Below are 22,017 nucleotides of genomic sequence, written 5' to 3' on the forward strand. Positions count from 1 at the left end.
CGACTGTTAGCTGTAAGAAGAAGCAATGCAATGCTGCGTAAAACTGCCACGACTGTGGGATCCGCATGTAAAAAGTATTTCACTAAATTCGAGAAAAACCGGAGAACCATGGCTGACCTGCAGCTAATTGCCAACAACAACGAGCGCGCCGAGGCGCTAATCAACTCCATCGAAGCCGAGGCAAGTATTTTCGCTGGCTATCCTCCGCCACACCTTTGATAACCTCCTGCCCACCAGATTTCCGGCATCCAGCAACAACTTGTGGAGCGCCAGAAGCAGGAGCTGATCAAGGAGAACGCAAAACTGGCCAAGGAGGTGGAGGCCGCACTGGCCCAACTGGTGCAGCTGGAGCTGAGGAATGGCAAGAAACAAATTCCGGTGCCAGGATCCCGAGGATTCTGCACCAGTGCGCCAGAAGCTCCGTCGGCCGCGGCTCCACCTGCTCCCGCTGCTGAGGCCGTCAAGGCAGCCAAAGAGCCCAAGGAGAAGAAGGTCAAGGAGAAGAAACCGGCCGCCGAGAAGCCAGCCGCAGCTCCAGAGGCTCCCGTAGACGTGGGCCGCCTGGACTTTCGCGTGGGCAAGATAGTGGAGGTGGGTCGTCATCCCGACGCCGACAGCCTGTATCTGGAGAAGATCGACTGCGGCGAGGTGGCTCCACGCACCGTGGTGTCCGGCCTGGTGAAGTTTGTGCCCCTGGAGGAGATGCAGAACCGCCTGGTGGTGGTAATGTGCAACCTGAAGCCAGCCAAGATGCGCGGCGTCACTTCGGAGGCGATGGTCATGTGTGCCTCTACGCCGGACAAGGTTGAGGTGCTTAGTCCGCCCGTCGGAGCCGTGCCCGGCGATCTGGTGCACTGCGAGGGCTATCCCCGCCAGCCGGACGCCCAGCTCAACCCCAAGAAGAAGATCTTCGAGGCGTGTGCCCCGGACCTGATGACCAACGGCGATCTGGTCGCCTGCTACAAAGGCGCCGCTCTTCATGTTCCCGGCAAGGGGAACGTGTTGGCCCAAACCCTCAAGAACGTCAATGTGAAGTGAGCCAAATAAAAGAAACATCACCGCCTGCAAAAGCTTTCTACAAACTAGGGTCCTGCATGAGTTAAAAAAGGATTTGGTCAGAGTATTCTCCTTATAATCTTTCACAAGACTAACGGTTCCTAGTTTAATGGATTTGGAAACCATTTAGGATACGTTTTCAAGCACTGCTACAAGCCGTAGGATAATGCAATGTGTTTGAGATTTAATTTTATATTTCACAGGACAGCAGTACGTAACGACATTAAATTTAGCTTTAACAATAAAGTCTAATTAAATATGCATAGGAAGGAGCGCACAATTCCCATACACTTTGACTGGATCAGCTCCCGTTCTCAGCGGTTGCGCTGCGGTGGCACTTGGGTGCGGAACACGGCGTTGGAATTAGTCTCTACCACTATCGTCTTCGTCATGATGTCGTAAGCGGTGCGGTTGTTCTTGAAAAAGATCATCACTACGCAGATTGGGAGGAGCAGGGTCATCACCAGGTTCTTGGCCAGGGAGCGTGCGAAGGAGCGCATCAGTGTGGGCGTCTGAGCCGGGTAGAGCAGGGCCCTCATGGGCTCCCGCTGCGGCTGGAGCACGAATTGCGGCAGGGCGGGCGCCTGTAGCGGCATCACAGCCTCCACGTAGTGGATGCGGATCTTCATTAGTGATTTGCCGGGCGTGGCTCCATTGTAGAAGAATGTCCAAAGCGCCTCGTAACAGCAGACTGTCAGCTTTGTGAGCAGCTCGATTAGCAGAAGGTCTGTGGACATCGTTATGAAGTCTAGCGAGATGTCGAAGAAGTTTACGAACAGGTCTTCCTCGTCCAACGTGCGACGCATGACGTCCTTATCGAATTCAATGTCGAACAGGTTCACCACCCCGAATGTGATGATAATTTTCAGGACGAAGAGGATCAAAACATCGATGGTCTCGGCCACGGCGCGCTTCCAGAAGGGCGCTACGACGTACTCGTAACCGCCCAGTCGCTGAATGGTCTCCAGTTGCTGTGCCTCGTCCAGGACTCGCAGGCGACTGAAGTTTTGCGGTGGTGGAGCAGCAACTGCAACTGGTGCACCCGGCGAAGCAGCACCTCCTGCAACCGGAGCCGGGAGAGGGGGAACAGCAGACGGATGAGGCTGACCCAAGGTAGCTGATTGGAGGCCACGAACAGGAGCCACCTGTCCCTGAAACAACTGCGGATAGTTGGCCATCAAATAGTACGGAAACATAAGCATCGCATTATGTGCAATCGTAGCCTGTTTTGTCCACTCCGCAAGGCTGATGAAGTATGCCTCCTTTGTGGACTTTTCCTGGGCCTTCTGCCCCGGCTCTTCGACTTTGTCACTCATTTTTCCAACTCTCGATAGGCTGAATATTTATATTTTTCTTTGCTTTATTTATTTTCCAAGTTGACGTGTATTGAGGAGGCGGGTTGTGCCGGCGTTTCGGTGTGAATGGCCGAATGTTTTCGATTTCCGCCGAATGGCAAATCGGCGGGAAGGACTGCAAAAATTCAAACTGATGAAATCATCTCAATTTTTGATAAGTCAACGAAATGCCATATTTTTCGGCAGACCTTATTTATTTTTACCCCAAGCAGTATATAAATAAATTCAATGAACTTGACAAGTTATGGCAATTCATTTTCGCTGGAATTCTCAGAAGGTAGACTGTTTTTATACATATATGTCCAATATGAACTCGAAAAGTTAGTTTCTCCAAATCATATAAATGCATGAAACAAAACACATACAATGGTCTGATTATTTTATTATTACACAGTTCGAAGGGGTTTGATTTGTTCCTTAGACATAGCAACTTAAAAATCGAATACAATAAATCCGTCGACTCCCCAGCCATGATATTTAAGACTCACATTGACAAACAGGCGTGAATGTGTTCTTAGGGATATCAGGCATTTAAAAAGTACATTGCCAAATCTCTATACTTTACATTCACACCCTGGCGTGGACGATTGGTTTAGGCGTGTGTATCAAATACCTAGCTAATGTTTCAAAAAACATGTACATTTGATTGGGAAGTGCATTCATTAAGTGTCAAAGTTGAATTTTAATTAGTTGGGTTTTACACGTGTACGTATGTATTATGGAATAATTGGAATAGATTTGAACGAGCAGACGTGATCGTTGGTGGACATGAACATCGTTTAATACAGTGGCTTGCTTGACAGTGAATTCTTCTATAAATACGTATAGTTTCGCTCCGAATCCTCTCAGGACAACTAACTAAATTGGCAAGTTGTTGTACAAATCGAATGCATATAAACAAGCATCATCGTCTCGCACACATGTTGCAACACTGAGACAAGCACTCGTGTCTTAAAATTAATTAAAGGAATACAACTACATAAATACACATCGTATTTATTGCCAGACATTACCGATATTAAGGTTGCCAAATTGTTGATTCAGATTTGATGGTACTGAGGAGGTGGTGGGCCCGGTGGCGGCAAATCCGCCCGATCCCTGTTGCTGTCCCATGTTAAGTCCACTGGGCAGGGGCTGCATCAAGTTTATGGAGAGTCCGCCCAGCTGCTGGTGATGCTGTTGCTGTTGCTGCTGCTGAGGCACCGCTCCAAACAGCGGCATCCCACTGAGAATGCTCTGGTTCGTTTGCATAAGATTCGTCGCAGCTCCCTGTCCGCCAGCAGCATAAGGACTGCCGCCGGTGCTGGGGAACTGGGCACCGGCAAAGCCGTGGCTACCGCCACCCATGCTCATGGCAGTGGCACTGCTGATGGGGGCGTTGCTGAACGCATTGGGTGCAGCCATCACTGGCGAATTGTACATGCTGACCGAATTCGGTGGCGTCATGAACTGATGGGGGATCTGCTGTTGCTGCTGCTGATGCATGTATCCGCCTGGGGCCATGCCCGTGAAGCCGCCAAAGTTGATCTGTGGATTGTGGGCGGCCGGCGCATTGCCGTACAGCGCCAGGATGCTGTCCTTGGACATCTTGCCGGACTGGTCCTTCTCGCTGCCCGAGGCGCCCAGTGAGCCCTGGTTAAAGAAGTCCTGCTCCTCCTGGGCCAGCGAGTTGGGCTTAGAGGCCATCAAATTGGTGGCGTCACCATTGCTGCCGTTCGGCTTATCCGGCTGTCCGGCAATCGATTCGGCGCTGAGAAAGCTGGTGAAACTTTCGTTTTGCAGGTCTTGGCTGGCACTGGTCGCGGCAATGGGTTTGGTGGGCGAGGACAGGCCCAAGAGGTCGCTTTCGCCGGCACTGCTGGCGCCGCTGCTGTTCAGTTGGACGCGCTGCGTCGTCTTGGGGCTGCAGCCACCCACCTGATTCGGCTTTGGCTTGGGCAGCGGTGCAGGCAGGGGGGCGTTCTTCAAGGCGCCGGCTAAGCGTTTGTCCCCGCTGCCACTGGACACTCCGCCGAGGCCCAAGGTGGCCTGAGCCTGGCTCGACTTCTTCTTGCGCTTCTGCCGCTCCAGCTCCTCGTCGATCTCCTTGGCCCAGTCCACTTTGGGCGGCGAGGGCGGCACCCACTCACGGGCCAGGTACTTCTTGTGCTCGTACTTGGCCCGGATGAAGTTCTCCAGCGCCGTGTCCGTCTGTGGACGGCGGAATCCGTCCGGTAGCTGCGCCTCGTAGACGGCGCGTGCCCGAGAGTTTCCCATCTGCTGTAGCGAGATGACCTGTTCCGGAGTCCAGGTGTCCAGGTTGACAGACTTGACGCGCGATATGTGCACACCCAAGTTGCGATGGATGCCGGCGCAGCGGATGCAGAGGAACATGCCTAGGTTCCAGGAGGCCCAGCGGGGACCTGTGGACGACAAGGGGGGTAATTAAATGGCTAATCCCGAGACAAGTGCTTTTCTCGCAGTGCAGCTGCATGTGTGGTGTGTATATGCAGATTCGTGCGTCACCAAGAGGCGTATCTCTCGTCCGGATATGAAGACTGGCTTATCTACATACCCTTAGCATCGCAGTCCACGCAGTATTTGTTATCCTCGTCGCGGAGCATCTGCGTCAAAAGGGTTTGGCATTTCTCCTGAATCAGCTTGGTGCGCTGTCCCGCATTTGAGGAGCTCATTTTCCGTAATTCTCTCGGTCTCTTTGGCCTGCTTTTGATATTTCTGGCGGTGCGCGACTGTGCGACGTGGCGTGGGCGACGGGAAGAGTTTTGAACTTATCTATGCTTCACATGGATATACAACTACCAGCGAATTGACAATTTTCTACAAGTTTTTGCTACCGAAAAAGTAATAGAGCTGGACTATCCACTCACGACTTATCGAATATTTTCTTTAAAACAAAAAACCACCACGATATCGATATATGGAATATTTTCAAGTATAGCTTTTAATAAATATCGATGTTTTCCCAGCTCTAATAATACTGCTTCGACATTTGAATGCCAAAAACATCTGATCTGGAACTGTTTACTTTTGAAATGTCTCAAATTCAAACGAAATGAATTAAAAATCACAAATATGAGTGATTCATATTTTAATTTCAACTTTATATAAATATGTAATATATAAATAGAATATATAGATATATAATAATATCATATTTAATAATAATATTACTATTTAACCTTGTTTTCTACCTTGTATCTTTCCTAGATACTTCTCAAAATTTTGTCTTTTACCATACCTAGATCCAAAAAAACTCATACCTTTCCCAAGACTGCAACTTACTGATATTTTTCAGCATTAGCATTAAATTCGCCTATCGCTTTCATGCAGCTTTGAGCCAAATGACCAAAAGGTAAAAATACCGGGCAAGTAAAACGCACTAATGCGTAGAAATTTGACCAAAAATATATTTTTGCCATTCACACAAAACACAAGCCATCTTTTCAAAAAAGTTGTTTACTTTTTTGCTAAATCAGTTAAACTCCAATTAACCATTTATTATGGAAGTTCTAAAAAAAAAACTGGAGCTCTGTTTGCTGATATTAAACAGGAGTAACAGAGGGGATGTAAACTGGTTAAATGTGCGCCGAAAAGGGATTTGTTTCTGCAGGAAAAGATACTCACTTGTTGCTTTGTTTTGCAGGACTTGTGTGCCGCGCTATTGGAATTTTCCACCCTGGTCCACAGCTCCTTGTGCACCCAAAATCAGAGCGAAGCCTCGGAATTGGTTTGCCTTTGCCTGAGCCAGATAATGATCTGCATTCGCCAGGTGGAAAACGCTATGAAACTGGCATGCGGCACTTCAGTTTCGGTGAGTTATTTACCTATAATCAATATGGCATAATGTTATAATATAGTTTATTCAAATCAGGTCAGTCATCAGTACTTCCTAGAGCGTATTCAATGGTGTCTTAAGCGCCTTTTACATCTGTACAGCGAGGGCTCGAGAGCAGATAAAGTTGGTCCGGAGTGCTCCTTCCTAAAACTGGTGGATGCCACACTGGACACTTTGGCTCTGTTCACATCCCACAATGAGGAAAACACTGACCCCTCGAACTTTCCCAAATCACCCCAGGAAGTTCTCTCGCTCAGCCAAAATATTCGTGCCAATATAGACTTGATCCTGGGACAATCCCTGGGATTCGCCAATGTGGCCTTGTCACAGGATAAAACGGCTCTCAGTGCCTTGTGCCAGAAGGTGGGTATGCCAAACCATTACGATACCCTTTAATACCCAGCTCTTCCTCCAGGTAATCCGCGAGTGCAATGCCTTTCAAAATGAGTGTCAGGTGCCCAGTGTCTCCTACCAAGCCAATCTCAAGCTGAGGGCCATGACCATTGAGCAGGCGCTCTTTCAATTGGAGGACTTCATAAACGATGCCCTGCTGCGTCTCGTATTCACCTGCTTCCTGGATTTTGAGAAGTTTTCGGTGGACAAAATAAGAACTCTGTTGAGGAACAGTTCCGATGATGATGCATTGGCCGATGAATTCATAGCCGACTTTGATGTGAACATCGATCGTGCCACTCAGATCGGTATATTTGCCATTTCCTTTGCTCCGAACTTAAAAAGTAATGAGTAACTTAATAACGCATAAGATATCCTTTAACTGAAGTCCAATTCCTCCATCAGTGAAAACGATGATGCGCAGCTGTCTGGCCTCCTTTGAGTCGCTGGATACCACTCTGATACCTTCTCTACAGGCCCATGGTTCCGACTTGCACTCGGCCATCCTAGAGCAGCACTTCAACGAGGAAGCGTCCAAGTTCAAGGCGGCTCTTCAGGAGATCATCGACAGTCGCGCCCTTTTAGGTTGCTGCTTGGAGATTCTGAGCTCAGGCATTAGTGCCGCCGAAAAGCTCTATGACAAGCAGCGATTGGAGGACTTGGCACAAATGGCCTTGCTGTTAGTAGAGCACTTTCAGCTGGAGGTCAACCGAAAGGTGCTGGCCGAAACGAAGAACCAGGTGGGAGAAGAGTACTATCATCAATTCGTCAGGATTTTGCGCGAGTGCAAGGCCATTCTGATGTGCGCATCCCAGGTGGAGCCGCAGCGAATTCTTAAGCGATTCAAGATCCTGCGTACGATCTTGCGCAAGCTGCACGGTTGCCTGGGAGCAGGGAAACACGAAGATGGACTACCTAATCCCTTGGGACCCCTTTTATTGGATGAGACGTATGCTACAAAAGGGGTTGATGAAGATCTCACCCAGTTCTCGGGCTTTACAACCGGCCTCGGCGGCAGTATTCTCTACGACACAGAGCGTAGGAGCAGAGTAAATAGAGCTAAGGACAATAAAATAACCACAAATGCGTTGGATATTAAATCTTTTAAAACAAAACCGAATGGAAATGTGCTGAGAAGTAAGTGGATAGGTATTAAAAAAAATACACTTTTTCATAAAGATAATTTAAGGTTGGATACTATATAGTATTTTTTACATGTTTCATGTCATTTTCAGGAGAAAGTTTACGCACTGTCATGTTCAAGCGCCAAAATATAGCTGAAAGCAGAAAACTTTACACCACGATCAGCAATCAGTCTGCAGATTTGCAAATTACAGGTAATTTGTTGTAGATTACGTGCTGTAATTACAGAGATTTACAAACAAAATTTGTATTTGTTTCAGATATACTTGACCAACTCACAGGAATGTCCAATGGATACTTTGAATGCTGAAGCGTTTTCACTATTTGTACATAATTTTTTATTTTGATATAATTTAAGACTCGTGATTCAAGAAGTCAAACTTAACGTTTGTCGCCACTAGAATTGTCATAGGTCAGGTTAGACATACACACAAACATGTGTGGTTTTCTGGTGGCGCAGAGTGTTGTATCCGAAACAGTTCAGACTGTTGCAAAAGTAGACCATTAAGTTCAATAAAATATACAAAATCAAGCAAACTTGTCGGCGCATCCACGGTGGTCGTTTGACCTTTAAAGGACTCGCGGACATTCACTGCATACCCAAAATGTGAGGCTGTAAAGGTAATCCGTATCGATTTTTCGTCGCAAACACAAACCAGGACTCGCAGTCAACAGATACACACAGTCATTGCTTGGCAATAGTGAACACTGGGCAATGAAAACGGCCACTGGTGATAAGATTGCTATGTCTGATGAATCCAAGGCGCCTCCAACTCCCAGAAACAGAAAATCGAGTGGCGTGAGCAGGGACAAGGACACAAACAACCACCATGTGGTGCCGCTAGGCATCCTCGTAGTGCTCTGCACTGTGTACCTCATGGTGGCCGGTGTGCAGCGCAATTACAGGTACTATTTCAAGCCGGGCGTGGCTGCCCTTGACCTGAACAATCTCGAAGCGGTTGACTCCCAGCCGGAAGGCATGGACGAGGAGTCGGGAACTGAGACTCGCAAGCCATCCTGTCAGAAGATTGATGTATTTGGCAAGGATTCTGATCGCAATCTACCGGAAAACCAAGTTTCCAGGAGGCCCCAAAGTAAATCTAGAAAGCGAGCCAAAATTGCCACTGGAAATGGGGTCAGCAAGCAACCCCGATTGGGCAAATCCCTGGAGGTCAACAGAAAAAAGGATGCGACCAAGAAGAGCAATACGGCTGAGCCAATAATCTACCTATTCGCCCTTGTATTCATCTATCTGCTGCTGAAGGCCGCCTCCGACATTAACCAGCATTACAAATCGGTAAGACCACCGACATATTATTTTTTATAAGTCTGTAAATATCTATTATTCGACAGCAGAACAAAGGGGACAAACGACTGCGCCGCTGCTCCTTGCAATCCTATGCCCAAATCCACAAGCAAGATCGGCGGTCATCAAAAGGTATTTCACCCAAATCTTTGCCAAAATTTTAACTCGCTGGGCCAGGGTGTTACACACCATGTTAACGAGGGATCAAGTGAATTGTTATCGTATAAATTCTAAATGTATCTACTACTGTGTACTGAGTTATAGCCAATTTTCTGTATCGTAAATGGGAGCCAAAACTCTGACTTTTTCGGAAAATGTACTGTATATTATGTATCTATAGTGTCTCCTTTTAATCTCCCTATACATCTATCCTACTACCGCACTTTTTCGGGTTCGATAATGCTATTGTATAATGTTTACTATCTATGTTTTTGAACGACCTCCACTGTTTACCTCCCCTTCACGTCTTTGTGAAACTGTACTGAATGTAAGGTTGTACATACTCGAGTATAAACATTACTGTCCTATATACATATGTGTGTAAACGTAAAATAAATCAATTACTATGTGCTTTCCTGTGATCAATTTACGTAGCCGTGTTAGCTTGCGTTTCATTTCTTCTGTTTGAATGGGCTTTCCTGCAAATCTCTGCGATCTCTCACCTGAAACTGACCCGTCTCCATTTCCCCATATGCATGTCAAAGTTGAGGAGTCCCCGATCTTCCGGCGGCGGCATATTCTCGGCGACGAACGCTCCGTGTCGGTGGATCGATACAAGTACACGCAGAACGAGGAAGGAGGCTTTACAAAGTCTGCTCCGAAGGTTCAGGAATACCATCACAGGGTCATATCTCCCCTGGTCAGCCGGCCAAGTCAACATCATCCATTTAGACCAGTTTCGGGAGACATGCGTTTGGGTAAAGTCCACCTAATTGTGCCACGTCCCATAAGAAACACTAATTTCTCCTTTAGAGCCCCGCCTAAATCGACGCTCTTCGGTTCCGATCAGCATTAACTATCAAACGGTTCACGTATCAAGTCCATATCCACCCGAATTGGCAAGACGCGGCTCGGTGATAAGCCTCACTGGTCAGATCCCGGATGTCAGTGCCATGCCAAGTGGAACTGTCGATCCAAAACGTCGCGTCCGCATGATCAATCGCCATTAAAGTTAGACAATTAGCCAGGCTCACACCTGCAGAAACTGCAGAGACTACAGTATTTGAACACAATAACTTTAAATATCACACTTTGTAGTTCTTAATGCGTTTCTTTTAATCAGTTAATTAAGTTATATTATTCAAGTGTTTTTAAAAACGTACAAAGAATATTCTCTTCGAAGACTCCGAATTCACGCCCACTTTCCGCGGACAGCGGGCCAACGTTTGCCATTTAGCCATTCTATTGTACATTATTCTACTTAAGGCAAGATTAAAAAAATCTTAGGCTAGCGTAGTTTTTAGTTTGGAATTCAGTACCTATGATATTACCATTAACTACGAACTAACTACGAACTTGTGATGCTCATTACAATGACAATTACATACAGTTATGTATCTATGTTGAAGGGCCTGCGAAGCGGATGATGAAAAGGTGCAAGAACTTAACTACGGTTATCCCGGTATTGGATCGGGGTGCGGAGATATGGTCGGAGCGGTAACTACGGCTAATACACGTACTCTACAAGGCTCCCGTCTTCATCGAATTTTGCGCTAGTTTCTCCTATTCCATTAAACTTTAAAATAAATTACGTATTTTAATTGCATGTGGTTGGAAGTTCAGGCCTGCGCCGCATTCAGCTCAGTTCGTTGCCCTCGTAGAGACTCTCGCAGCTCTCCAGCAGGCGCAGCACCGGCGATATGTCATACGGATAGAGCTGGCGCGACACCAGGCGGGATATCTGCAGGCGCAGTCGAATTAGGACGCCCATCGCCTCGTCCAGCATGGCGCTGCCCATGCCGAAAGTGTGACAGCTGTGCACAAACATCGTCCAGTTCATGCGGATGTACTTGAGCAGGCGCAGCAGGTAGAGCAGGAAACAGGTCTCGTTGCTCACCAGCAGGTCCAGCAGCAGGTCCGAGCTGTTCGACGTCATCTTGAGGAACTCCAGGAATGTGTATACCGGATTCAGCATGGCCACCAGCTCGGGAAAGGCGTTGTTACGGAACGAGATGCCCGAAGTGACGTCCAGCGTGCAGACCATGGCCTCGATCAGATGGTCGTCCTGATCGTCGAACAGGTGGATCAGGATCTTGCTGAAATGGCACTCCGGATGGAACTCGAGCGTCTGCTTGATGAACGTCTCCAGCTTGCTCAGAACATCGCGGATCGAGCGCTCAATGAGCATCATGTCCTGGAAGGCATCATAGTCGCTGGAATCGATGGAGGAGTCGGAGGAATCGCTGCGTATCTCTTTCACTGTCACCGCGATCGACTTAAGTACCAGGAGGACCATCTTCTGCAGCAGTGTCTTGTCCATTTCGATGAGGTCCAGTGGCGCCACTCCACTCTCCCTATCGCCATCCTGCCCGCCATCCACTGATTGCGCCGCATGTGCCAGGGTAATAGTGCCATTGCCGTACACCAGCGGCCTGCCATTGTATCCGATCAGGCTGACCATGTTGTCCGGCTGGCGACGCGGCAACGACTCCAGGATGCGGAAGCCCCTTACGTGGCAGACAATTTGATGCGCCAGCTTGCACGTCTCCTCGGGCAGCATGTCCTGCAGCGCCAGCGTGGAGCCATAGCACAATGCCTCGTTGAAGAGGCACAGCATCTGCTTGTACACGGTGCAGGAGAGGCTGTGGCTAAGCAGCAGCTCAAACTTGTCCAGTTGGGCGTAGTAGGGCCGCGTCTCGTCGATGGACAGATTTGCCTTCACCGAGATGATGTTCTCCCACAGTTGGAGAAAGTTTAACACGCAGTGCTCAGCCGCATCCTGGTGCGTCGGCGCCATCAGCTCCGACATGTTCTTCACCAGCGTCGGCCACTTGTGCTCCAGCTTTTGAATGGTAATGCACTTCAGGTGAGTCGTGTCGAAACTTTCCGAGTCTGTGAGCGTGACCACATGGCATCCGCTGGGCATTGTCGTGGACTGGGGAGCGGAATGCGGTTCGTAGGCGACGTTCATCTCCTCGCCAAAGTGCCGCCGGTGCCGGTCGCGGTTTTCTGGCGATTCCCGATCCGTCTCCCGCTCACCCTCCGTATCTTCGCGAAACTGCAACGCAAAGTAGTTGGTGGCCAGCGGCTGCTCCTGCACAGGAAAGTGCATGTAGCTCACGGACGCCTCCGTCGGCAGAGGAACAACCGCTGAGGCAGCGCTTGAGCTATTCGCCGCCCCCATCCAGTCGTCGTCCAGCGGATGGATCTCCATGTCCTTCCATTCGACAATGCGCTTAATGATGTCCAGACTGAAGTGGATCTTCTGTACAGCCGCCTGATCGAGTTGCTCAAAGTTAAACAGCTGATCGACGATTTTCTGCAGCCACTCGTCGTTCAGCTCCTGTTTGGCAATCACCAGGAATGCGGCGAGCACACGACCCGCCAGGAATTGTACGTACGAGTTGTCGTAGCCGGCCAGAACGATGATCTCGTCGATGAGCTTGTGGTCGTTGCGGATCAGTGCGTCGCAGACGTCCATTATCCGCGTGCATATAAAGCCTTTGGCGTTCTGCTTCAGGTAGATGTCGAACAGCAGCTGCAGGTTGGACAGGAACTGTAGCAGCTTGTTGGTGGGCCACTCGCGCAGATAGGCTATCCGCTTCTGGCCGTTGGTGTCCTGTGAGTAATGGGACTGAAAGGGCTTGCGTAGCGTTCGCTCTGAGACCCCGCAAAGGCACTGGCGGGTCAACGACTGCTCGAACTCCAGCATATCGTCGATGGTTGTTGCCGCCGTCGTGGGGATGCAGTTGTTTCTGCTGCTCAGGTGGCTACTACTGCTGTTGGCCGTGCTGAGGGTGAGAAGATCGGGCAGTTTTGCCACCCGATCCACCTCGTCCTGGGCGGACTCCGATTGGCTGTGTGTCTCCGTGTCCCCATTTTGTGGCAAGATGTTGTGCAGCAATTGGGCGTAGGACGCCGCCCGCGAGCTACAGGGCGTGGTGGTGGGCGAGTTGTTGGCACTGCTGGGCGTGGACAGCGAGCGCGAGGAGGACGAGGAGAGGGAGGAGCACAGGTGGCTGTTGCTGTTGGCGTCCAGGTCCAGTATGTCCGGCGGCGGAGGCGGCAGGGCCTTGGAGCCCACCTTGATCTGCTGATCGATCTTCTGGCGCTTGGTCTGCGGCTGCTCATTGGAAGCGGTGGAGGCGGCTACCGTGGAGCAGGGACAGACGTCGCCCGTTCCGGCTCCAGATCCAGCTGCGGATGTGGTGTCCATCCTCCTCGGTGACGTACCCGACGTCCTGGGAATCTGGGAATGGCCCGTGGCCAGGACCAACTGAAATCCAAGCGAAATATCCGAGTAAGCAGCGAATCTAAGCGGCGGTTCGCAGCCACATACCTACAAACCCGATTCGGACAAGCAGCTTCCGTGCTACGCGCACACAAGGTTACGTGTGCAGACGCTTCTGCCTGGCTTCTTGGTGCGATATTCTGTGGTTCCTTTGATAAAATGCGATACTCTGGAGCGGATAATGGCGCTCTACCTGCCGCCAGGAGCACTGACTGCTCCTCCAAACATTTTAAACGACCACAATTCGATTTTCACACACTTGTTGCTCTCTTCTGGCCAGCGACATGTCAATGTTTGTATTAGTTTCACTCCACTCGCGCTTCGTTTTGGAGCCCCGCGGTGCTTTTTGTTTTGGACTATTATTTTCGCGATTTAACAGTCTCTGATTTGTGCATAGACGATGCTTTTATTTTGCTTTTTTTGTACTTTATTATGTTGGAAAAAACAAAAAATTAAGTGCGCGTCGCCATCTTTTAGCGAATTTCAGCGACCTGGTAACCTTACTCGCGCGGCGTTGCCAAACAGTTTATTGCTTTGGCGCTGTCGCCCTAAACGTGTATCCAAGCTTCTTACCATGGGTTGAGTCTCTGCTATTATTTTATTCGTACGTATTAAAAAATTAAAATACTTTTTCTATACGTCTTTTCAGCTTAAAACAAACTTTAACTTAACCATGACGGTAGGGAAAAATGTTCTTAGCAGTATGGAAACCATTAAATGACTTTATTTCTTCCAATTCTTAGAGCCACATATGTTCAAAAAGTTTCTTATTTTGCCAATGTACCTATATAAAAAAGAAATAAATAAATAAATACATATTTTTGAATTGAATTGAAATGTGAAAAAGTATTTAACAATAGATTTAAAAAAAAATTTTATTTCAATAAAAAATATACGATAGTTGTTTGTAGCTGACAGCCCTAATTGCACAACCTTGCCACATCGGCGGAAAAATATGGCACATAGCGGCGGTTATTTTTGTTCCAAATTTCCAATTTAAGTCCTTTTGTCGATCTGTAGATATCATCTAGGAGCAGCGAGCTCTTAATTCAAACCAACCCAGTTCACACAGTAAATTTTCAGTCGCTCCGAGTCGACCGGCGCGTCAAAACAAGAGCGCGGCCGACGTGGCAACACTCGCTTGTTTTTCATTTGACATTGAGGTACTCGCGAATCGAATTCCAGAAAGGACGTTGGAAAATCGGAGGGTCCGCTCAGTACCTATCAATAGCAAACACGGCGAAGTTGTGGCGCAGTGCTCTGGAGATTTGTCGGAGCCAGATAAACCAAACGAACCGAAGAATTATCAGCCGGGCTTGCGGTTATAAGTAAAGTGTCGCGAGTGTCTGAAACAGTTCACCTGCGCTCTCTTTTCCGTTCGCTTTACGCTTCTCCTCGAGCTTCTAACGAGTCCTTCCCCACCACCTTCTACTCCGCATCTACTTCGCCCCCTTTCCGTCCTCTGGAAAACTAAAGTAAAATGGCCGGTGCACTACCTCCACTCAACCAGGAGGAAGCCTTCCAGAAGCTGCAGGCATACTACGATACCAAAGGCAAGGACCTGAACATTAAGGACCTGTTCGTGAAGGACCCCAAGAGGTTCTCCAAATACAGGTGGGTTTACCAACCAACAGAATTTCGCCCTCGAGGGTTAAAGTTACGTATGTAGCGCCCACATACATACAGTCGTTTGTGTATCTCCCATCGCTTCATCGTTTATTCATTGGGTTTTTCGCCCACTCTCACTTTCACCAACGCCATCGGCTCTCGAGTGTCGACGTCGTCGTCGCCGCTCGATTTGTCCTTGCGTAAGGTCACAGCAACGACCTCCGTCTCGTACTTGTTCTGAGGTCAAATGATTTTCGTTTGTTTATCAGCCTTCGCCTGCACACCCAGAACGATGGGGAGATACTGCTGGACTACTCGAAGAATCGCATCAACGACGAGGTGTGGGACCTGCTCCTCGCTTTGGCCAAGGTGCGCCGCGTGGACGCCGCCCGGGACGCCATGTTCTCCGGCCAGCACATCAACATCACGGAGAACCGCGCCGTCCTGCACACGGCACTGCGCAACCGCGGCACGGATCCAGTCCTGGTGGACGACAAGGATGTGATGCCCGATGTCCGGGCGGAATTGACCCACATGAAGGAGTTCACCAACAAGGTCATCTCGGGTGTTTGGCGCGGCAGCACCGGCAAACAGATCACCGATGTGGTCAACATCGGCATTGGTGGCTCCGACCTGGGCCCACTGATGGTCACCGAGGCACTGAAGCCGTATGGCAAGGGGTTGCACTCGCACTTTGTCTCCAACATCGACGGCACCCACCTGGCTGAGGTGCTCAAGAAGGTCAACTACGAGACGACCCTCTTCATTGTCGCCTCGAAGACCTTCACCACCCAGGAGACCATCACGAACGCCACCTCCGCCAAGACATGGCTTCTGGAGCATTCCAAGGAGGTAAGAGTCAGGCACTTAATCAACAAATCCCACAATTATTCAATTTAATAGGTTACAAATGTATTTTTTTTTAGTTGAAATTTGTTAACAAAATATTTGTAATTTTATTATTCTTTAAACCTTATTTCAATGATAGCATTTTAGCCTACAAATCTGTTCATGGTTTACACAACAAAGTTTCAAATATTTATTTAACATTTCTACTATTATGTATTTCAAATTATTATTTTATACTTAATATTATAAGTTGTAGCTGTATTGAGTAAAAAATGTTTTATATCATTTCGCTTTGGATAAGTACAATTTAATCTTGATGATTTTAATAGGTAAACGTTATATAACATAAAATCTACACTTAAATCCGGATTTATCTTTTCAGCCTGAATCCGTGGCCAAGCATTTTGTTGCCCTTTCGACCAACAAGGAAAAGGTTACCGAGTTCGGCATTGACAGCGCCAACATGTTTGGCTTTTGGGACTGGGTTGGTGGACGTTACTCCCTGTGGTCGGCCATTGGACTGTCCATTTGCCTGTCCATTGGATTCGAGAACTTTGAGCAGCTTCTGGATGGCGCTCACTACATGGATAATCATTTCCGATCGACGCCATTCGAGAAAAATGTAAGATTTAAGGCTCAAGTGACAAGCTTAAAGTTAACAATTTCAAATGTTTGTTAGGCTCCCGTTGTCCTGGCCTTGCTCGGCGTTTGGTACTCCAACTTCTTCAAGGCGGAAACGCACGCCCTTCTGCCCTACGATCAGTACCTGCACCGGTTCGCTGCCTATTTCCAGCAAGGCGACATGGAGAGCAACGGCAAGTTTGTGAGCAAAGCGGGCAAGGCGGTCCAGTACAGCACCGGTCCGATTGTGTGGGGCGAGCCGGGCACCAATGGCCAGCATGCCTTCTACCAGCTCATCCACCAGGGCACCCGCCTAATCCCCTGCGATTTTATCGCCCCCGCCCAGACGCACAATCCCATTGCCGGCGGCAAGCACCACAAGATCCTGCTGTCGAACTTCCTTGCCCAAACGGAGGCACTAATGGCCGGAAAGACGGTTGACGAGGCTCGGGCCGAGCTCTCCAAGGCTGGACTGTGCGGCAACGAGCTGGATAACTTGCTGCCCCACAAGGTCTTCGTTGGCAACCGGCCCACAAACTCGATTGTGGTGAAGAAGGTCTCACCTTTCACCCTGGGCGCGTTGATTGGTACGTCTTATTGATCCACGAGTTCCACGAGCACATATTAATTTCAATTGCTTTTGCAGCGCTCTACGAGCATAAGATCTTCGTACAGGGCATCATTTGGGACATCAACTCGTTCGACCAGTGGGGCGTCGAGCTGGGCAAGCAGCTGGCCAAGGCCATTGAGCCGGAGCTGGACCACTGCAACGAGGTCTCCACGCACGACAGTTCTACGAACGGTTTAATTAACTTCATCAAAGCCAATTGGAAGTAATCGTGTGCGGCTGTTTGTTGTTGCAAATTAAAATGTTTACACAAACGCTCTAATTGTTAGTAGTTTCTGAGCCGTTATTGAGTAGCCGCTGCTTATGTATTACTCGAGCTACAAACCTCTGTTATTGGCACATTATTCAACTGTATTTATAAATTGGAAATGTTTGTTTGCTTGCGTATCGATGATAAAATCTCATGTCGGAATTAGACCAACAATAATTGGCTCACCCTATTCGTTGTTGCACGTAGTTCAAAACCACAATAAAAATTGATGAAATCGGTGTAGAAAACTGTGTTTAGAAAACAATAGTTGTTTAATTTCTTGCGGCACGACAAACCAAGGAATTGCATATTAACTTAATGTAAGGAGGGGCATTCTAATCCATGGATTCATCAGAGTCTGTGTCTGCGTTAACATCGTCGGTCGCCAGGTCGTCGTCTGCCACCAGTTCATCATCGTCCGAAATACCTTTTTCGCTGCCCTGCTGATCCTCCAGGTCGCTCCAGTTATTTTCAGCCAACAGGCTGTCTTCGAGGGCTTCGGTTGGCTCATCTGCAAGCAAATGATTTGATTCTATGGATCTTGCACCGTTTCCCATTGGAATCTCACCTGGGTCCTCGTCCAGAATTAAGGCGTTGCTATCGTTCAGGTGGTTGTCCGCATTGCGCTTCATCTGGCTGATTATCAGGTTCACTCGCCCCGTAATTCTAAAAAGAAGGCATTGAAAAGTTGACTTCATAAATAAACACAAACATATCTGAAAACATAAACATATAACAGAGACTAAGAAAAATCCCTGCTGAAATTCGTTGTTATAAAATGGACCTTTTGTGCGCCGATGATCCCTCCAATAGCTTGCATTTAAACCAAACATCGACACAAGAGATAGGCGTTCCGGGAATCGGAGCCGGCAGTGCCCTGCCCATAGCCGATGTACCCAGCATTTCCAGTTTTATCAACGAGTGCAGCAAGCCGATCTGCGATGATGCGGACCTACAGTGCATCGTTGATCTGGTCAATGCCACAATCTGCGAAGCGCAGACCATCATCAAGTCCGATCCGCGCGGTCTATTCGTCTACAAATTCCCGAAACGACAGAAAATGTCGTCCGTCAGCTTGGTGTCCTCAGCCCTAACCGACATTGTGGTGGCCAACGGAGAGGAGGACGACTCGATTAAGAATCCAACGAATTACACGGGTATGCTCGGCGCTTCGGCGGACTCGGTGTCCAGTGGCCTGGCGCGCAAGCCGCTGACCATCGGGGACTTCGAGTACTCGAATGCCATTGCCGACATAAGGGATTTCATCAGCCACTGGGAGCTGTCGCCCGACACCAAGTGTGTGGTGATCAGCAATCCGATTCGGCACGAGGTGCCCATCAAGGGAACCATTCTCTTTGTGGATGCCCACTTCTCCCGGCCGACGGCCCGGTGTCCCAATCCGCTGGCCGTTGCCAAGGTGCGATTCATCATCACCGTGTCCAAGCTGCTGCTGGCCCACTATCCGGTGATGATCACCTACCGCTTTGAGGGCTACAATACACTCTACTACGGCTTGGGCGAACGCTGCCTCAACTCGTTTATCTTCCAACGCTTCTACATCGACACCATTTTGCACACCAAGCTGACCTTCTTCGCTGCAATCTGTGAGAGCCGTCACGGCACCGTCGACAAGCCCAAGCACAATGTCAAGTCGAAAAATGCCAAGAAGCCCAGTAATTGATTGCTTAATCATTCACCATTAAAGCCCTGTTTCGTCTTTCAATGTCCCACCAAGTGTACTCACTGTAATGCTTCCGACAGACAGTGCATGCGCTGCTCCGCCACGCCCAGACAAACGCCCAGTTTCTCGCGCAACGCCTCCTTGTCCTCGGACATCAGGACACTCGTGTGGGTGGAGGCCAGCACGCGCAGCCAGCGCAGGGCTGAGCTGACACTGAAAAATAAAGGGGGAACGAGTAAATACAAGTGTTACCTCTAGCTTTTTCAAAGGACACTCACTTGGCGTGCTTTCCTTGCAGCAGGATGGAAAGTTCGTGAACCAGCGGACTGACGTATTCGAGGGGCAGTCGATCCAATGTCAGCTGTATCGTCTCTGTATCCTGCGTGCTTAGCACCGCTTGAATCATCCTATAAACATAAACGTTTTATTAACCATCTTTGGCTGTTGTTAAGGGTAGAACCCTTACGTCTGATCCTTGCTGTGTAGTGCCTGCATAAGCAGTTGAGTTTTGCTCTGCGTGAGCAACTTGCCGCCGCTCAGTTTGGTACCATGGATCTTTAGGTGCTGCAGGCGAGCCTCCATGGGCACATCGTTCTGCACCTTCTTCTGGAAGATGGGCAGGGCGCTGTTGTACTCCACGGACTTTTGGTTCACTATGGGCTTCTGAACTTTGGTCGCCGCCTGAAAACCCAGCTGCTCCTTGCCCTTCTTCTTTGCGTACAGCTTCTTTGGATCGGCGCGGACGATTACGTTCAGTTTCTCGCCATAGTTGGGGGTGAAACGTTCGAACTGCAGCTGCTGTCGATTGCCATAGCCAAAGAGGATTTCGTGCGATCGATTTGAGTCCGTCACAAAGTGAGCCGCCACAGCAAATATGGGCTCCACGGTCTCAGCGCCATCGGACACAATTTGCAGCGACACCTTGGGCTTTACGAACTTCTCGGCGGATAAACTGTCAAAGTTATTGCTTGTTAAACTAGTAAAGCTTTATAAATACTACCCTTACCTGTTAACGTTCAGCAGGTAAATGTGTATATTGCCATTGCGGGTAACACTGGCCACTCGCAGCTGTCCGTCGTCGCGCACTTCACTGGTCAGACAGTAGGCCAAATCCTCCATGAGCAGCGTGCAGGCGGATGGCTTGTTTTTGCCCTTCTTGTCGACCTTCCAGAAGCAGATGACGCGCTCCATCTTGGCGGTGGTCAGCACGAATTCGGTGCCATCTGGGCCGCTCACGCTGCTGATGGTGTTTATCTCGCCCGAGTGGCCGGTGAAGGTTTCCACCAGTTCCTTGGTCTTGACGTCGTACACCTTCAGCTGGCGGGAACCCACGGCCAGGGTGCGGCTCTTCTGCAGGTAGGCTATGTTCTGGGGCTTTTCCGGCCCCACCTGCCATTCGGCGATGGAGCGCTCCTCCGACAAGGACCAAACCACCGCCCGGCAATCGGCGCCCACGGTGTAAAGGTGACCAGCGTTGTCGTCGACAATCGAGGTGATTGCCCCATCATGGCTGTCCCCACTGAGCGTCCGTACAATCTGCAAGGATTGATAACGATTCATTGGGCTGTCTTCGTTTTCGAGGCCATAGTTGGAACTCACCTTTCCCTCGGACAGAGAATATATGACCACTGACCCCTTCAGCGTGCCCAGAGCAATGTGAAGCTGTTCGCTGGCTGCATCCTGCGCCGGCAGGCTCTTTCGCGACTTCTTGGGCCGTGGACTGGCCACCGAAAGCCACGTGAGCGCTGTGCACGGTCCGGATACTTGGAGATTGGGCGTAAACTCCTGCTTCAGCGTATTCGTCTCCGTGTCCCATATCCGCAGGATGCCCTGCTCGTCAACCGAGGCAAATAGATGGCCACCATTGGGCGAAAACCCCAACACGTGCTTCTTGCCCAGCGACATGGTCTTTTGTTTTGTATTGGAGATGCGCGCGTGAGTCTTTTCCCTCGCTCACGCACGCTTCCCTTCTCACGAGTGATTGTGTGTCACGCACGACTAACGATGAATACATAAGGGTATTCACTTAAAGGCTTGCGACACTGAATCAGAAATATTCTAACGGGTCACCCTAAATTGTTCTACATTAATTTTCAGTTCAAAACTACTTCTTTGTGAGGTATTTTCTATTTAAAAAATGTTCTTTAACAATATTTGGAAAAAAAATTAATAATATTGACAACTTTTTTGTAATTTTATTTTCAAAAATGTATTGCAGGCATATTAGATTTATTTCAATCGGTCATTACAATGGTCAATTGACTTTATCGGGCGTCCCGTTTGAGATATGCTGACTTCACTACATTTAAGATTTATTTTATTGACGGTTTCGTTACTTCATCACTCCATCGTTAAACAAATATACTGCAAGGGTTTTTTTTTTTGGCTTTCTGGTTGTTTTGCAGATAAGATTTATTTTTATGGTTATATTGCGCAGGTAATTTGGTTACAGATAAGTCAGCTAAAAACGGCAATACTGTCATTAATTAAGGTTTTATGGCTTTGGCCAGGAAGTAATGACGCATAGTTTTAAACAAACTAATTTTATATATAGTTAATTTATCTTTACAATTTTAGGAGAGACCAGAAATGTAAGCAGCTCCTTACTCTTTAAGTGGTTGAAGATTCCCGTCGGGTCAATTATGTTCATCGGTAGCTTATTTTATTAGAAATAAACATGTTGTGACGCGCCTTAACAACAAAATAATTAAGTTCTTCTTCAGTTCTTTAAATTTTCCCTTCCTGAGTGAGCTTTTCTTAGCTTACAAGAAAACAAATAATGTTTATCAGTGCCTATTTTATTTTATTTCTGTAATGTTTTGTTGATTAAAATTTATTTTTT

At 48.5% G+C, this 22,017-nt stretch overlaps 9 protein-coding genes across 11 annotated transcripts; 5 read left to right on the top strand and 4 right to left on the bottom strand.

Moving 5' to 3' along the window:
• The first annotated feature begins 10 nt into the window (after nucleotides 1-10).
• Nucleotides 11-1,070, top strand: LOC108149886 (aminoacyl tRNA synthase complex-interacting multifunctional protein 1). Its single transcript, XM_017277782.2, has 2 exons — nucleotides 11-180; nucleotides 238-1,070. Exons 1-2 carry the CDS (start codon nucleotides 31-33, stop codon nucleotides 1,036-1,038), a joined length of 951 nt encoding a protein of 316 aa, XP_017133271.1. The 5' UTR covers nucleotides 11-30; the 3' UTR covers nucleotides 1,039-1,070.
• A 162-nt stretch (nucleotides 1,071-1,232) lies between these two features.
• LOC108149885 (protein FAM8A1) lies at nucleotides 1,233-2,474 on the bottom strand. The gene has a single exon (XM_017277781.2). It carries the CDS (start codon nucleotides 2,370-2,372, stop codon nucleotides 1,371-1,373), a length of 1,002 nt encoding a protein of 333 aa, XP_017133270.1. The 5' UTR covers nucleotides 2,373-2,474; the 3' UTR covers nucleotides 1,233-1,370.
• A 299-nt stretch (nucleotides 2,475-2,773) lies between these two features.
• On the bottom strand, nucleotides 2,774-5,282 carry LOC108149890 (stromal membrane-associated protein 1). Its single transcript, XM_017277787.2, has 2 exons — nucleotides 4,966-5,282; nucleotides 2,774-4,813 (listed from the first exon to the last, which is right to left on the bottom strand). The coding sequence occupies exons 1-2, from the start codon at nucleotides 5,081-5,083 to the stop codon at nucleotides 3,408-3,410; spliced, it is 1,524 nt and encodes a 507-aa protein (XP_017133276.1). The 5' UTR covers nucleotides 5,084-5,282; the 3' UTR covers nucleotides 2,774-3,407.
• Nucleotides 5,283-5,841: 559 nt separating this feature from the next.
• LOC108149848 (serendipity locus protein alpha) lies at nucleotides 5,842-8,314 on the top strand. The gene is made up of 7 exons (XM_017277728.2): nucleotides 5,842-5,992; nucleotides 6,055-6,222; nucleotides 6,283-6,609; nucleotides 6,662-6,983; nucleotides 7,045-7,776; nucleotides 7,875-7,976; nucleotides 8,043-8,314. Exons 1-7 carry the CDS (start codon nucleotides 5,912-5,914, stop codon nucleotides 8,090-8,092), a joined length of 1,782 nt encoding a protein of 593 aa, XP_017133217.1. The 5' UTR covers nucleotides 5,842-5,911; the 3' UTR covers nucleotides 8,093-8,314.
• Nucleotides 8,315-8,492: 178 nt separating this feature from the next.
• Nucleotides 8,493-10,269, top strand: LOC108149856. 2 transcript variants are annotated; one of them, XM_017277739.2, is made up of 4 exons: nucleotides 8,493-9,079; nucleotides 9,136-9,220; nucleotides 9,793-10,005; nucleotides 10,061-10,269. In XM_017277739.2, exons 1-4 carry the CDS (start codon nucleotides 8,498-8,500, stop codon nucleotides 10,255-10,257), a joined length of 1,077 nt encoding a protein of 358 aa, XP_017133228.1. In that variant the 5' UTR covers nucleotides 8,493-8,497; the 3' UTR covers nucleotides 10,258-10,269. The 2 variants fall into 2 exon arrangements, with proteins under 2 accessions (XP_017133228.1, XP_017133236.1); XM_017277747.2 differs by having other exon boundaries at nucleotides 9,139-9,220.
• A 69-nt stretch (nucleotides 10,270-10,338) lies between these two features.
• Nucleotides 10,339-14,046, bottom strand: LOC108149833 (protein lines). Its single transcript, XM_017277710.2, has 2 exons — nucleotides 13,587-14,046; nucleotides 10,339-13,523 (listed from the first exon to the last, which is right to left on the bottom strand). The coding sequence occupies exon 2, from the start codon at nucleotides 13,461-13,463 to the stop codon at nucleotides 10,884-10,886; it is 2,580 nt and encodes an 859-aa protein (XP_017133199.1). The 5' UTR covers nucleotides 13,464-13,523; nucleotides 13,587-14,046; the 3' UTR covers nucleotides 10,339-10,883.
• Nucleotides 14,047-14,629: 583 nt separating this feature from the next.
• Nucleotides 14,630-17,756, top strand: LOC108149723 (glucose-6-phosphate isomerase). 2 transcript variants are annotated; one of them, XM_017277501.2, is made up of 6 exons: nucleotides 14,630-14,866; nucleotides 15,015-15,152; nucleotides 15,416-15,998; nucleotides 16,378-16,617; nucleotides 16,675-17,203; nucleotides 17,263-17,756. In XM_017277501.2, the coding sequence occupies exons 2-6, from the start codon at nucleotides 15,019-15,021 to the stop codon at nucleotides 17,451-17,453; spliced, it is 1,677 nt and encodes a 558-aa protein (XP_017132990.1). In that variant the 5' UTR covers nucleotides 14,630-14,866; nucleotides 15,015-15,018; the 3' UTR covers nucleotides 17,454-17,756. The 2 variants fall into 2 exon arrangements, with proteins under 2 accessions (XP_017132990.1, XP_017132982.1); XM_017277493.2 differs by having other exon boundaries at nucleotides 14,631-15,152.
• On the bottom strand, nucleotides 17,744-21,113 carry LOC108149712 (WD repeat-containing protein 43). Its single transcript, XM_017277481.2, has 7 exons — nucleotides 20,775-21,113; nucleotides 20,182-20,711; nucleotides 19,642-20,127; nucleotides 19,454-19,582; nucleotides 19,239-19,388; nucleotides 18,063-18,160; nucleotides 17,744-18,005 (listed from the first exon to the last, which is right to left on the bottom strand). Exons 1-7 carry the CDS (start codon nucleotides 21,078-21,080, stop codon nucleotides 17,830-17,832), a joined length of 1,875 nt encoding a protein of 624 aa, XP_017132970.1. The 5' UTR covers nucleotides 21,081-21,113; the 3' UTR covers nucleotides 17,744-17,829.
• On the top strand, nucleotides 18,167-19,217 carry LOC108149736. Its single transcript, XM_017277515.1, has one exon. It carries the CDS (start codon nucleotides 18,273-18,275, stop codon nucleotides 19,173-19,175), a length of 903 nt encoding a protein of 300 aa, XP_017133004.1. The 5' UTR covers nucleotides 18,167-18,272; the 3' UTR covers nucleotides 19,176-19,217.
• Nucleotides 21,114-22,017: the final 904 nt, after the last annotated feature.

The sequence above is a fragment of the Drosophila elegans genome, unplaced genomic scaffold (assembly GCF_018152505.1).
Source record: "Drosophila elegans isolate 14027-0461.03 unplaced genomic scaffold, ASM1815250v1 contig_520, whole genome shotgun sequence".
NCBI classification, from domain to species: domain Eukaryota; kingdom Metazoa; phylum Arthropoda; class Insecta; order Diptera; family Drosophilidae; genus Drosophila; species Drosophila elegans.

What these genes read in the sequence shown, in the direction of transcription:
- LOC108149712 (XM_017277481.2), bottom strand. Translation starts at nt 21,080, where the DNA reads ATGTCGCTGGGCAAGAAGCACGTGTTGGGGTTTTCGCCCAATGGTGGC. An exon ending in ATTCTCTGTCCGAGGGAAAG is followed by an intron (nt 20,712 to 20,774) that starts GTGAGTTCCAAC and finishes CAATCCTTGCAG; the next exon opens with ATTGTACGGACGCTCAGTGG. An exon ending in TACCTGCTGAACGTTAACAG is followed by an intron (nt 20,128 to 20,181) that starts GTAAGGGTAGTA and finishes TAACTTTGACAG; the next exon opens with TTTATCCGCCGAGAAGTTCG.
- LOC108149848 (XM_017277728.2), top strand. Translation starts at nt 5,912, where the DNA reads ATGGAAGTTCTAAAAAAAAAACTGGAGCTCTGTTTGCTGATATTAAAC. An exon ending in CTTTGCTCCGAACTTAAAAA is followed by an intron (nt 6,984 to 7,044) that starts GTAATGAGTAAC and finishes TTCCTCCATCAG; the next exon opens with TGAAAACGATGATGCGCAGC. An exon ending in TGCAGATTTGCAAATTACAG is followed by an intron (nt 7,977 to 8,042) that starts GTAATTTGTTGT and finishes TATTTGTTTCAG; the next exon opens with ATATACTTGACCAACTCACA.
- LOC108149890 (XM_017277787.2), bottom strand. Translation starts at nt 5,083, where the DNA reads ATGAGCTCCTCAAATGCGGGACAGCGCACCAAGCTGATTCAGGAGAAA. An exon ending in CGTGGACTGCGATGCTAAGG is followed by an intron (nt 4,814 to 4,965) that starts GTATGTAGATAA and finishes TGTCGTCCACAG; the next exon opens with GTCCCCGCTGGGCCTCCTGG.
- LOC108149886 (XM_017277782.2), top strand. Translation starts at nt 31, where the DNA reads ATGCTGCGTAAAACTGCCACGACTGTGGGATCCGCATGTAAAAAGTAT. An exon ending in TCAACTCCATCGAAGCCGAG is followed by an intron (nt 181 to 237) that starts GCAAGTATTTTC and finishes CCTGCCCACCAG; the next exon opens with ATTTCCGGCATCCAGCAACA.
- LOC108149856 (XM_017277739.2), top strand. Translation starts at nt 8,498, where the DNA reads ATGAAAACGGCCACTGGTGATAAGATTGCTATGTCTGATGAATCCAAG. An exon ending in TTAACCAGCATTACAAATCG is followed by an intron (nt 9,080 to 9,135) that starts GTAAGACCACCG and finishes ATTATTCGACAG; the next exon opens with CAGAACAAAGGGGACAAACG. An exon ending in AGATCGGCGGTCATCAAAAG is followed by an intron (nt 9,221 to 9,792) that starts GTATTTCACCCA and finishes TGCATGTCAAAG; the next exon opens with TTGAGGAGTCCCCGATCTTC.
- LOC108149736 (XM_017277515.1), top strand. Translation starts at nt 18,273, where the DNA reads ATGGACCTTTTGTGCGCCGATGATCCCTCCAATAGCTTGCATTTAAAC.
- LOC108149885 (XM_017277781.2), bottom strand. Translation starts at nt 2,372, where the DNA reads ATGAGTGACAAAGTCGAAGAGCCGGGGCAGAAGGCCCAGGAAAAGTCC.
- LOC108149833 (XM_017277710.2), bottom strand. Translation starts at nt 13,463, where the DNA reads ATGGACACCACATCCGCAGCTGGATCTGGAGCCGGAACGGGCGACGTC.
- LOC108149723 (XM_017277501.2), top strand. Translation starts at nt 15,019, where the DNA reads ATGGCCGGTGCACTACCTCCACTCAACCAGGAGGAAGCCTTCCAGAAG. An exon ending in AAGAGGTTCTCCAAATACAG is followed by an intron (nt 15,153 to 15,415) that starts GTGGGTTTACCA and finishes TTTGTTTATCAG; the next exon opens with CCTTCGCCTGCACACCCAGA. An exon ending in TTCTGGAGCATTCCAAGGAG is followed by an intron (nt 15,999 to 16,377) that starts GTAAGAGTCAGG and finishes TTATCTTTTCAG; the next exon opens with CCTGAATCCGTGGCCAAGCA.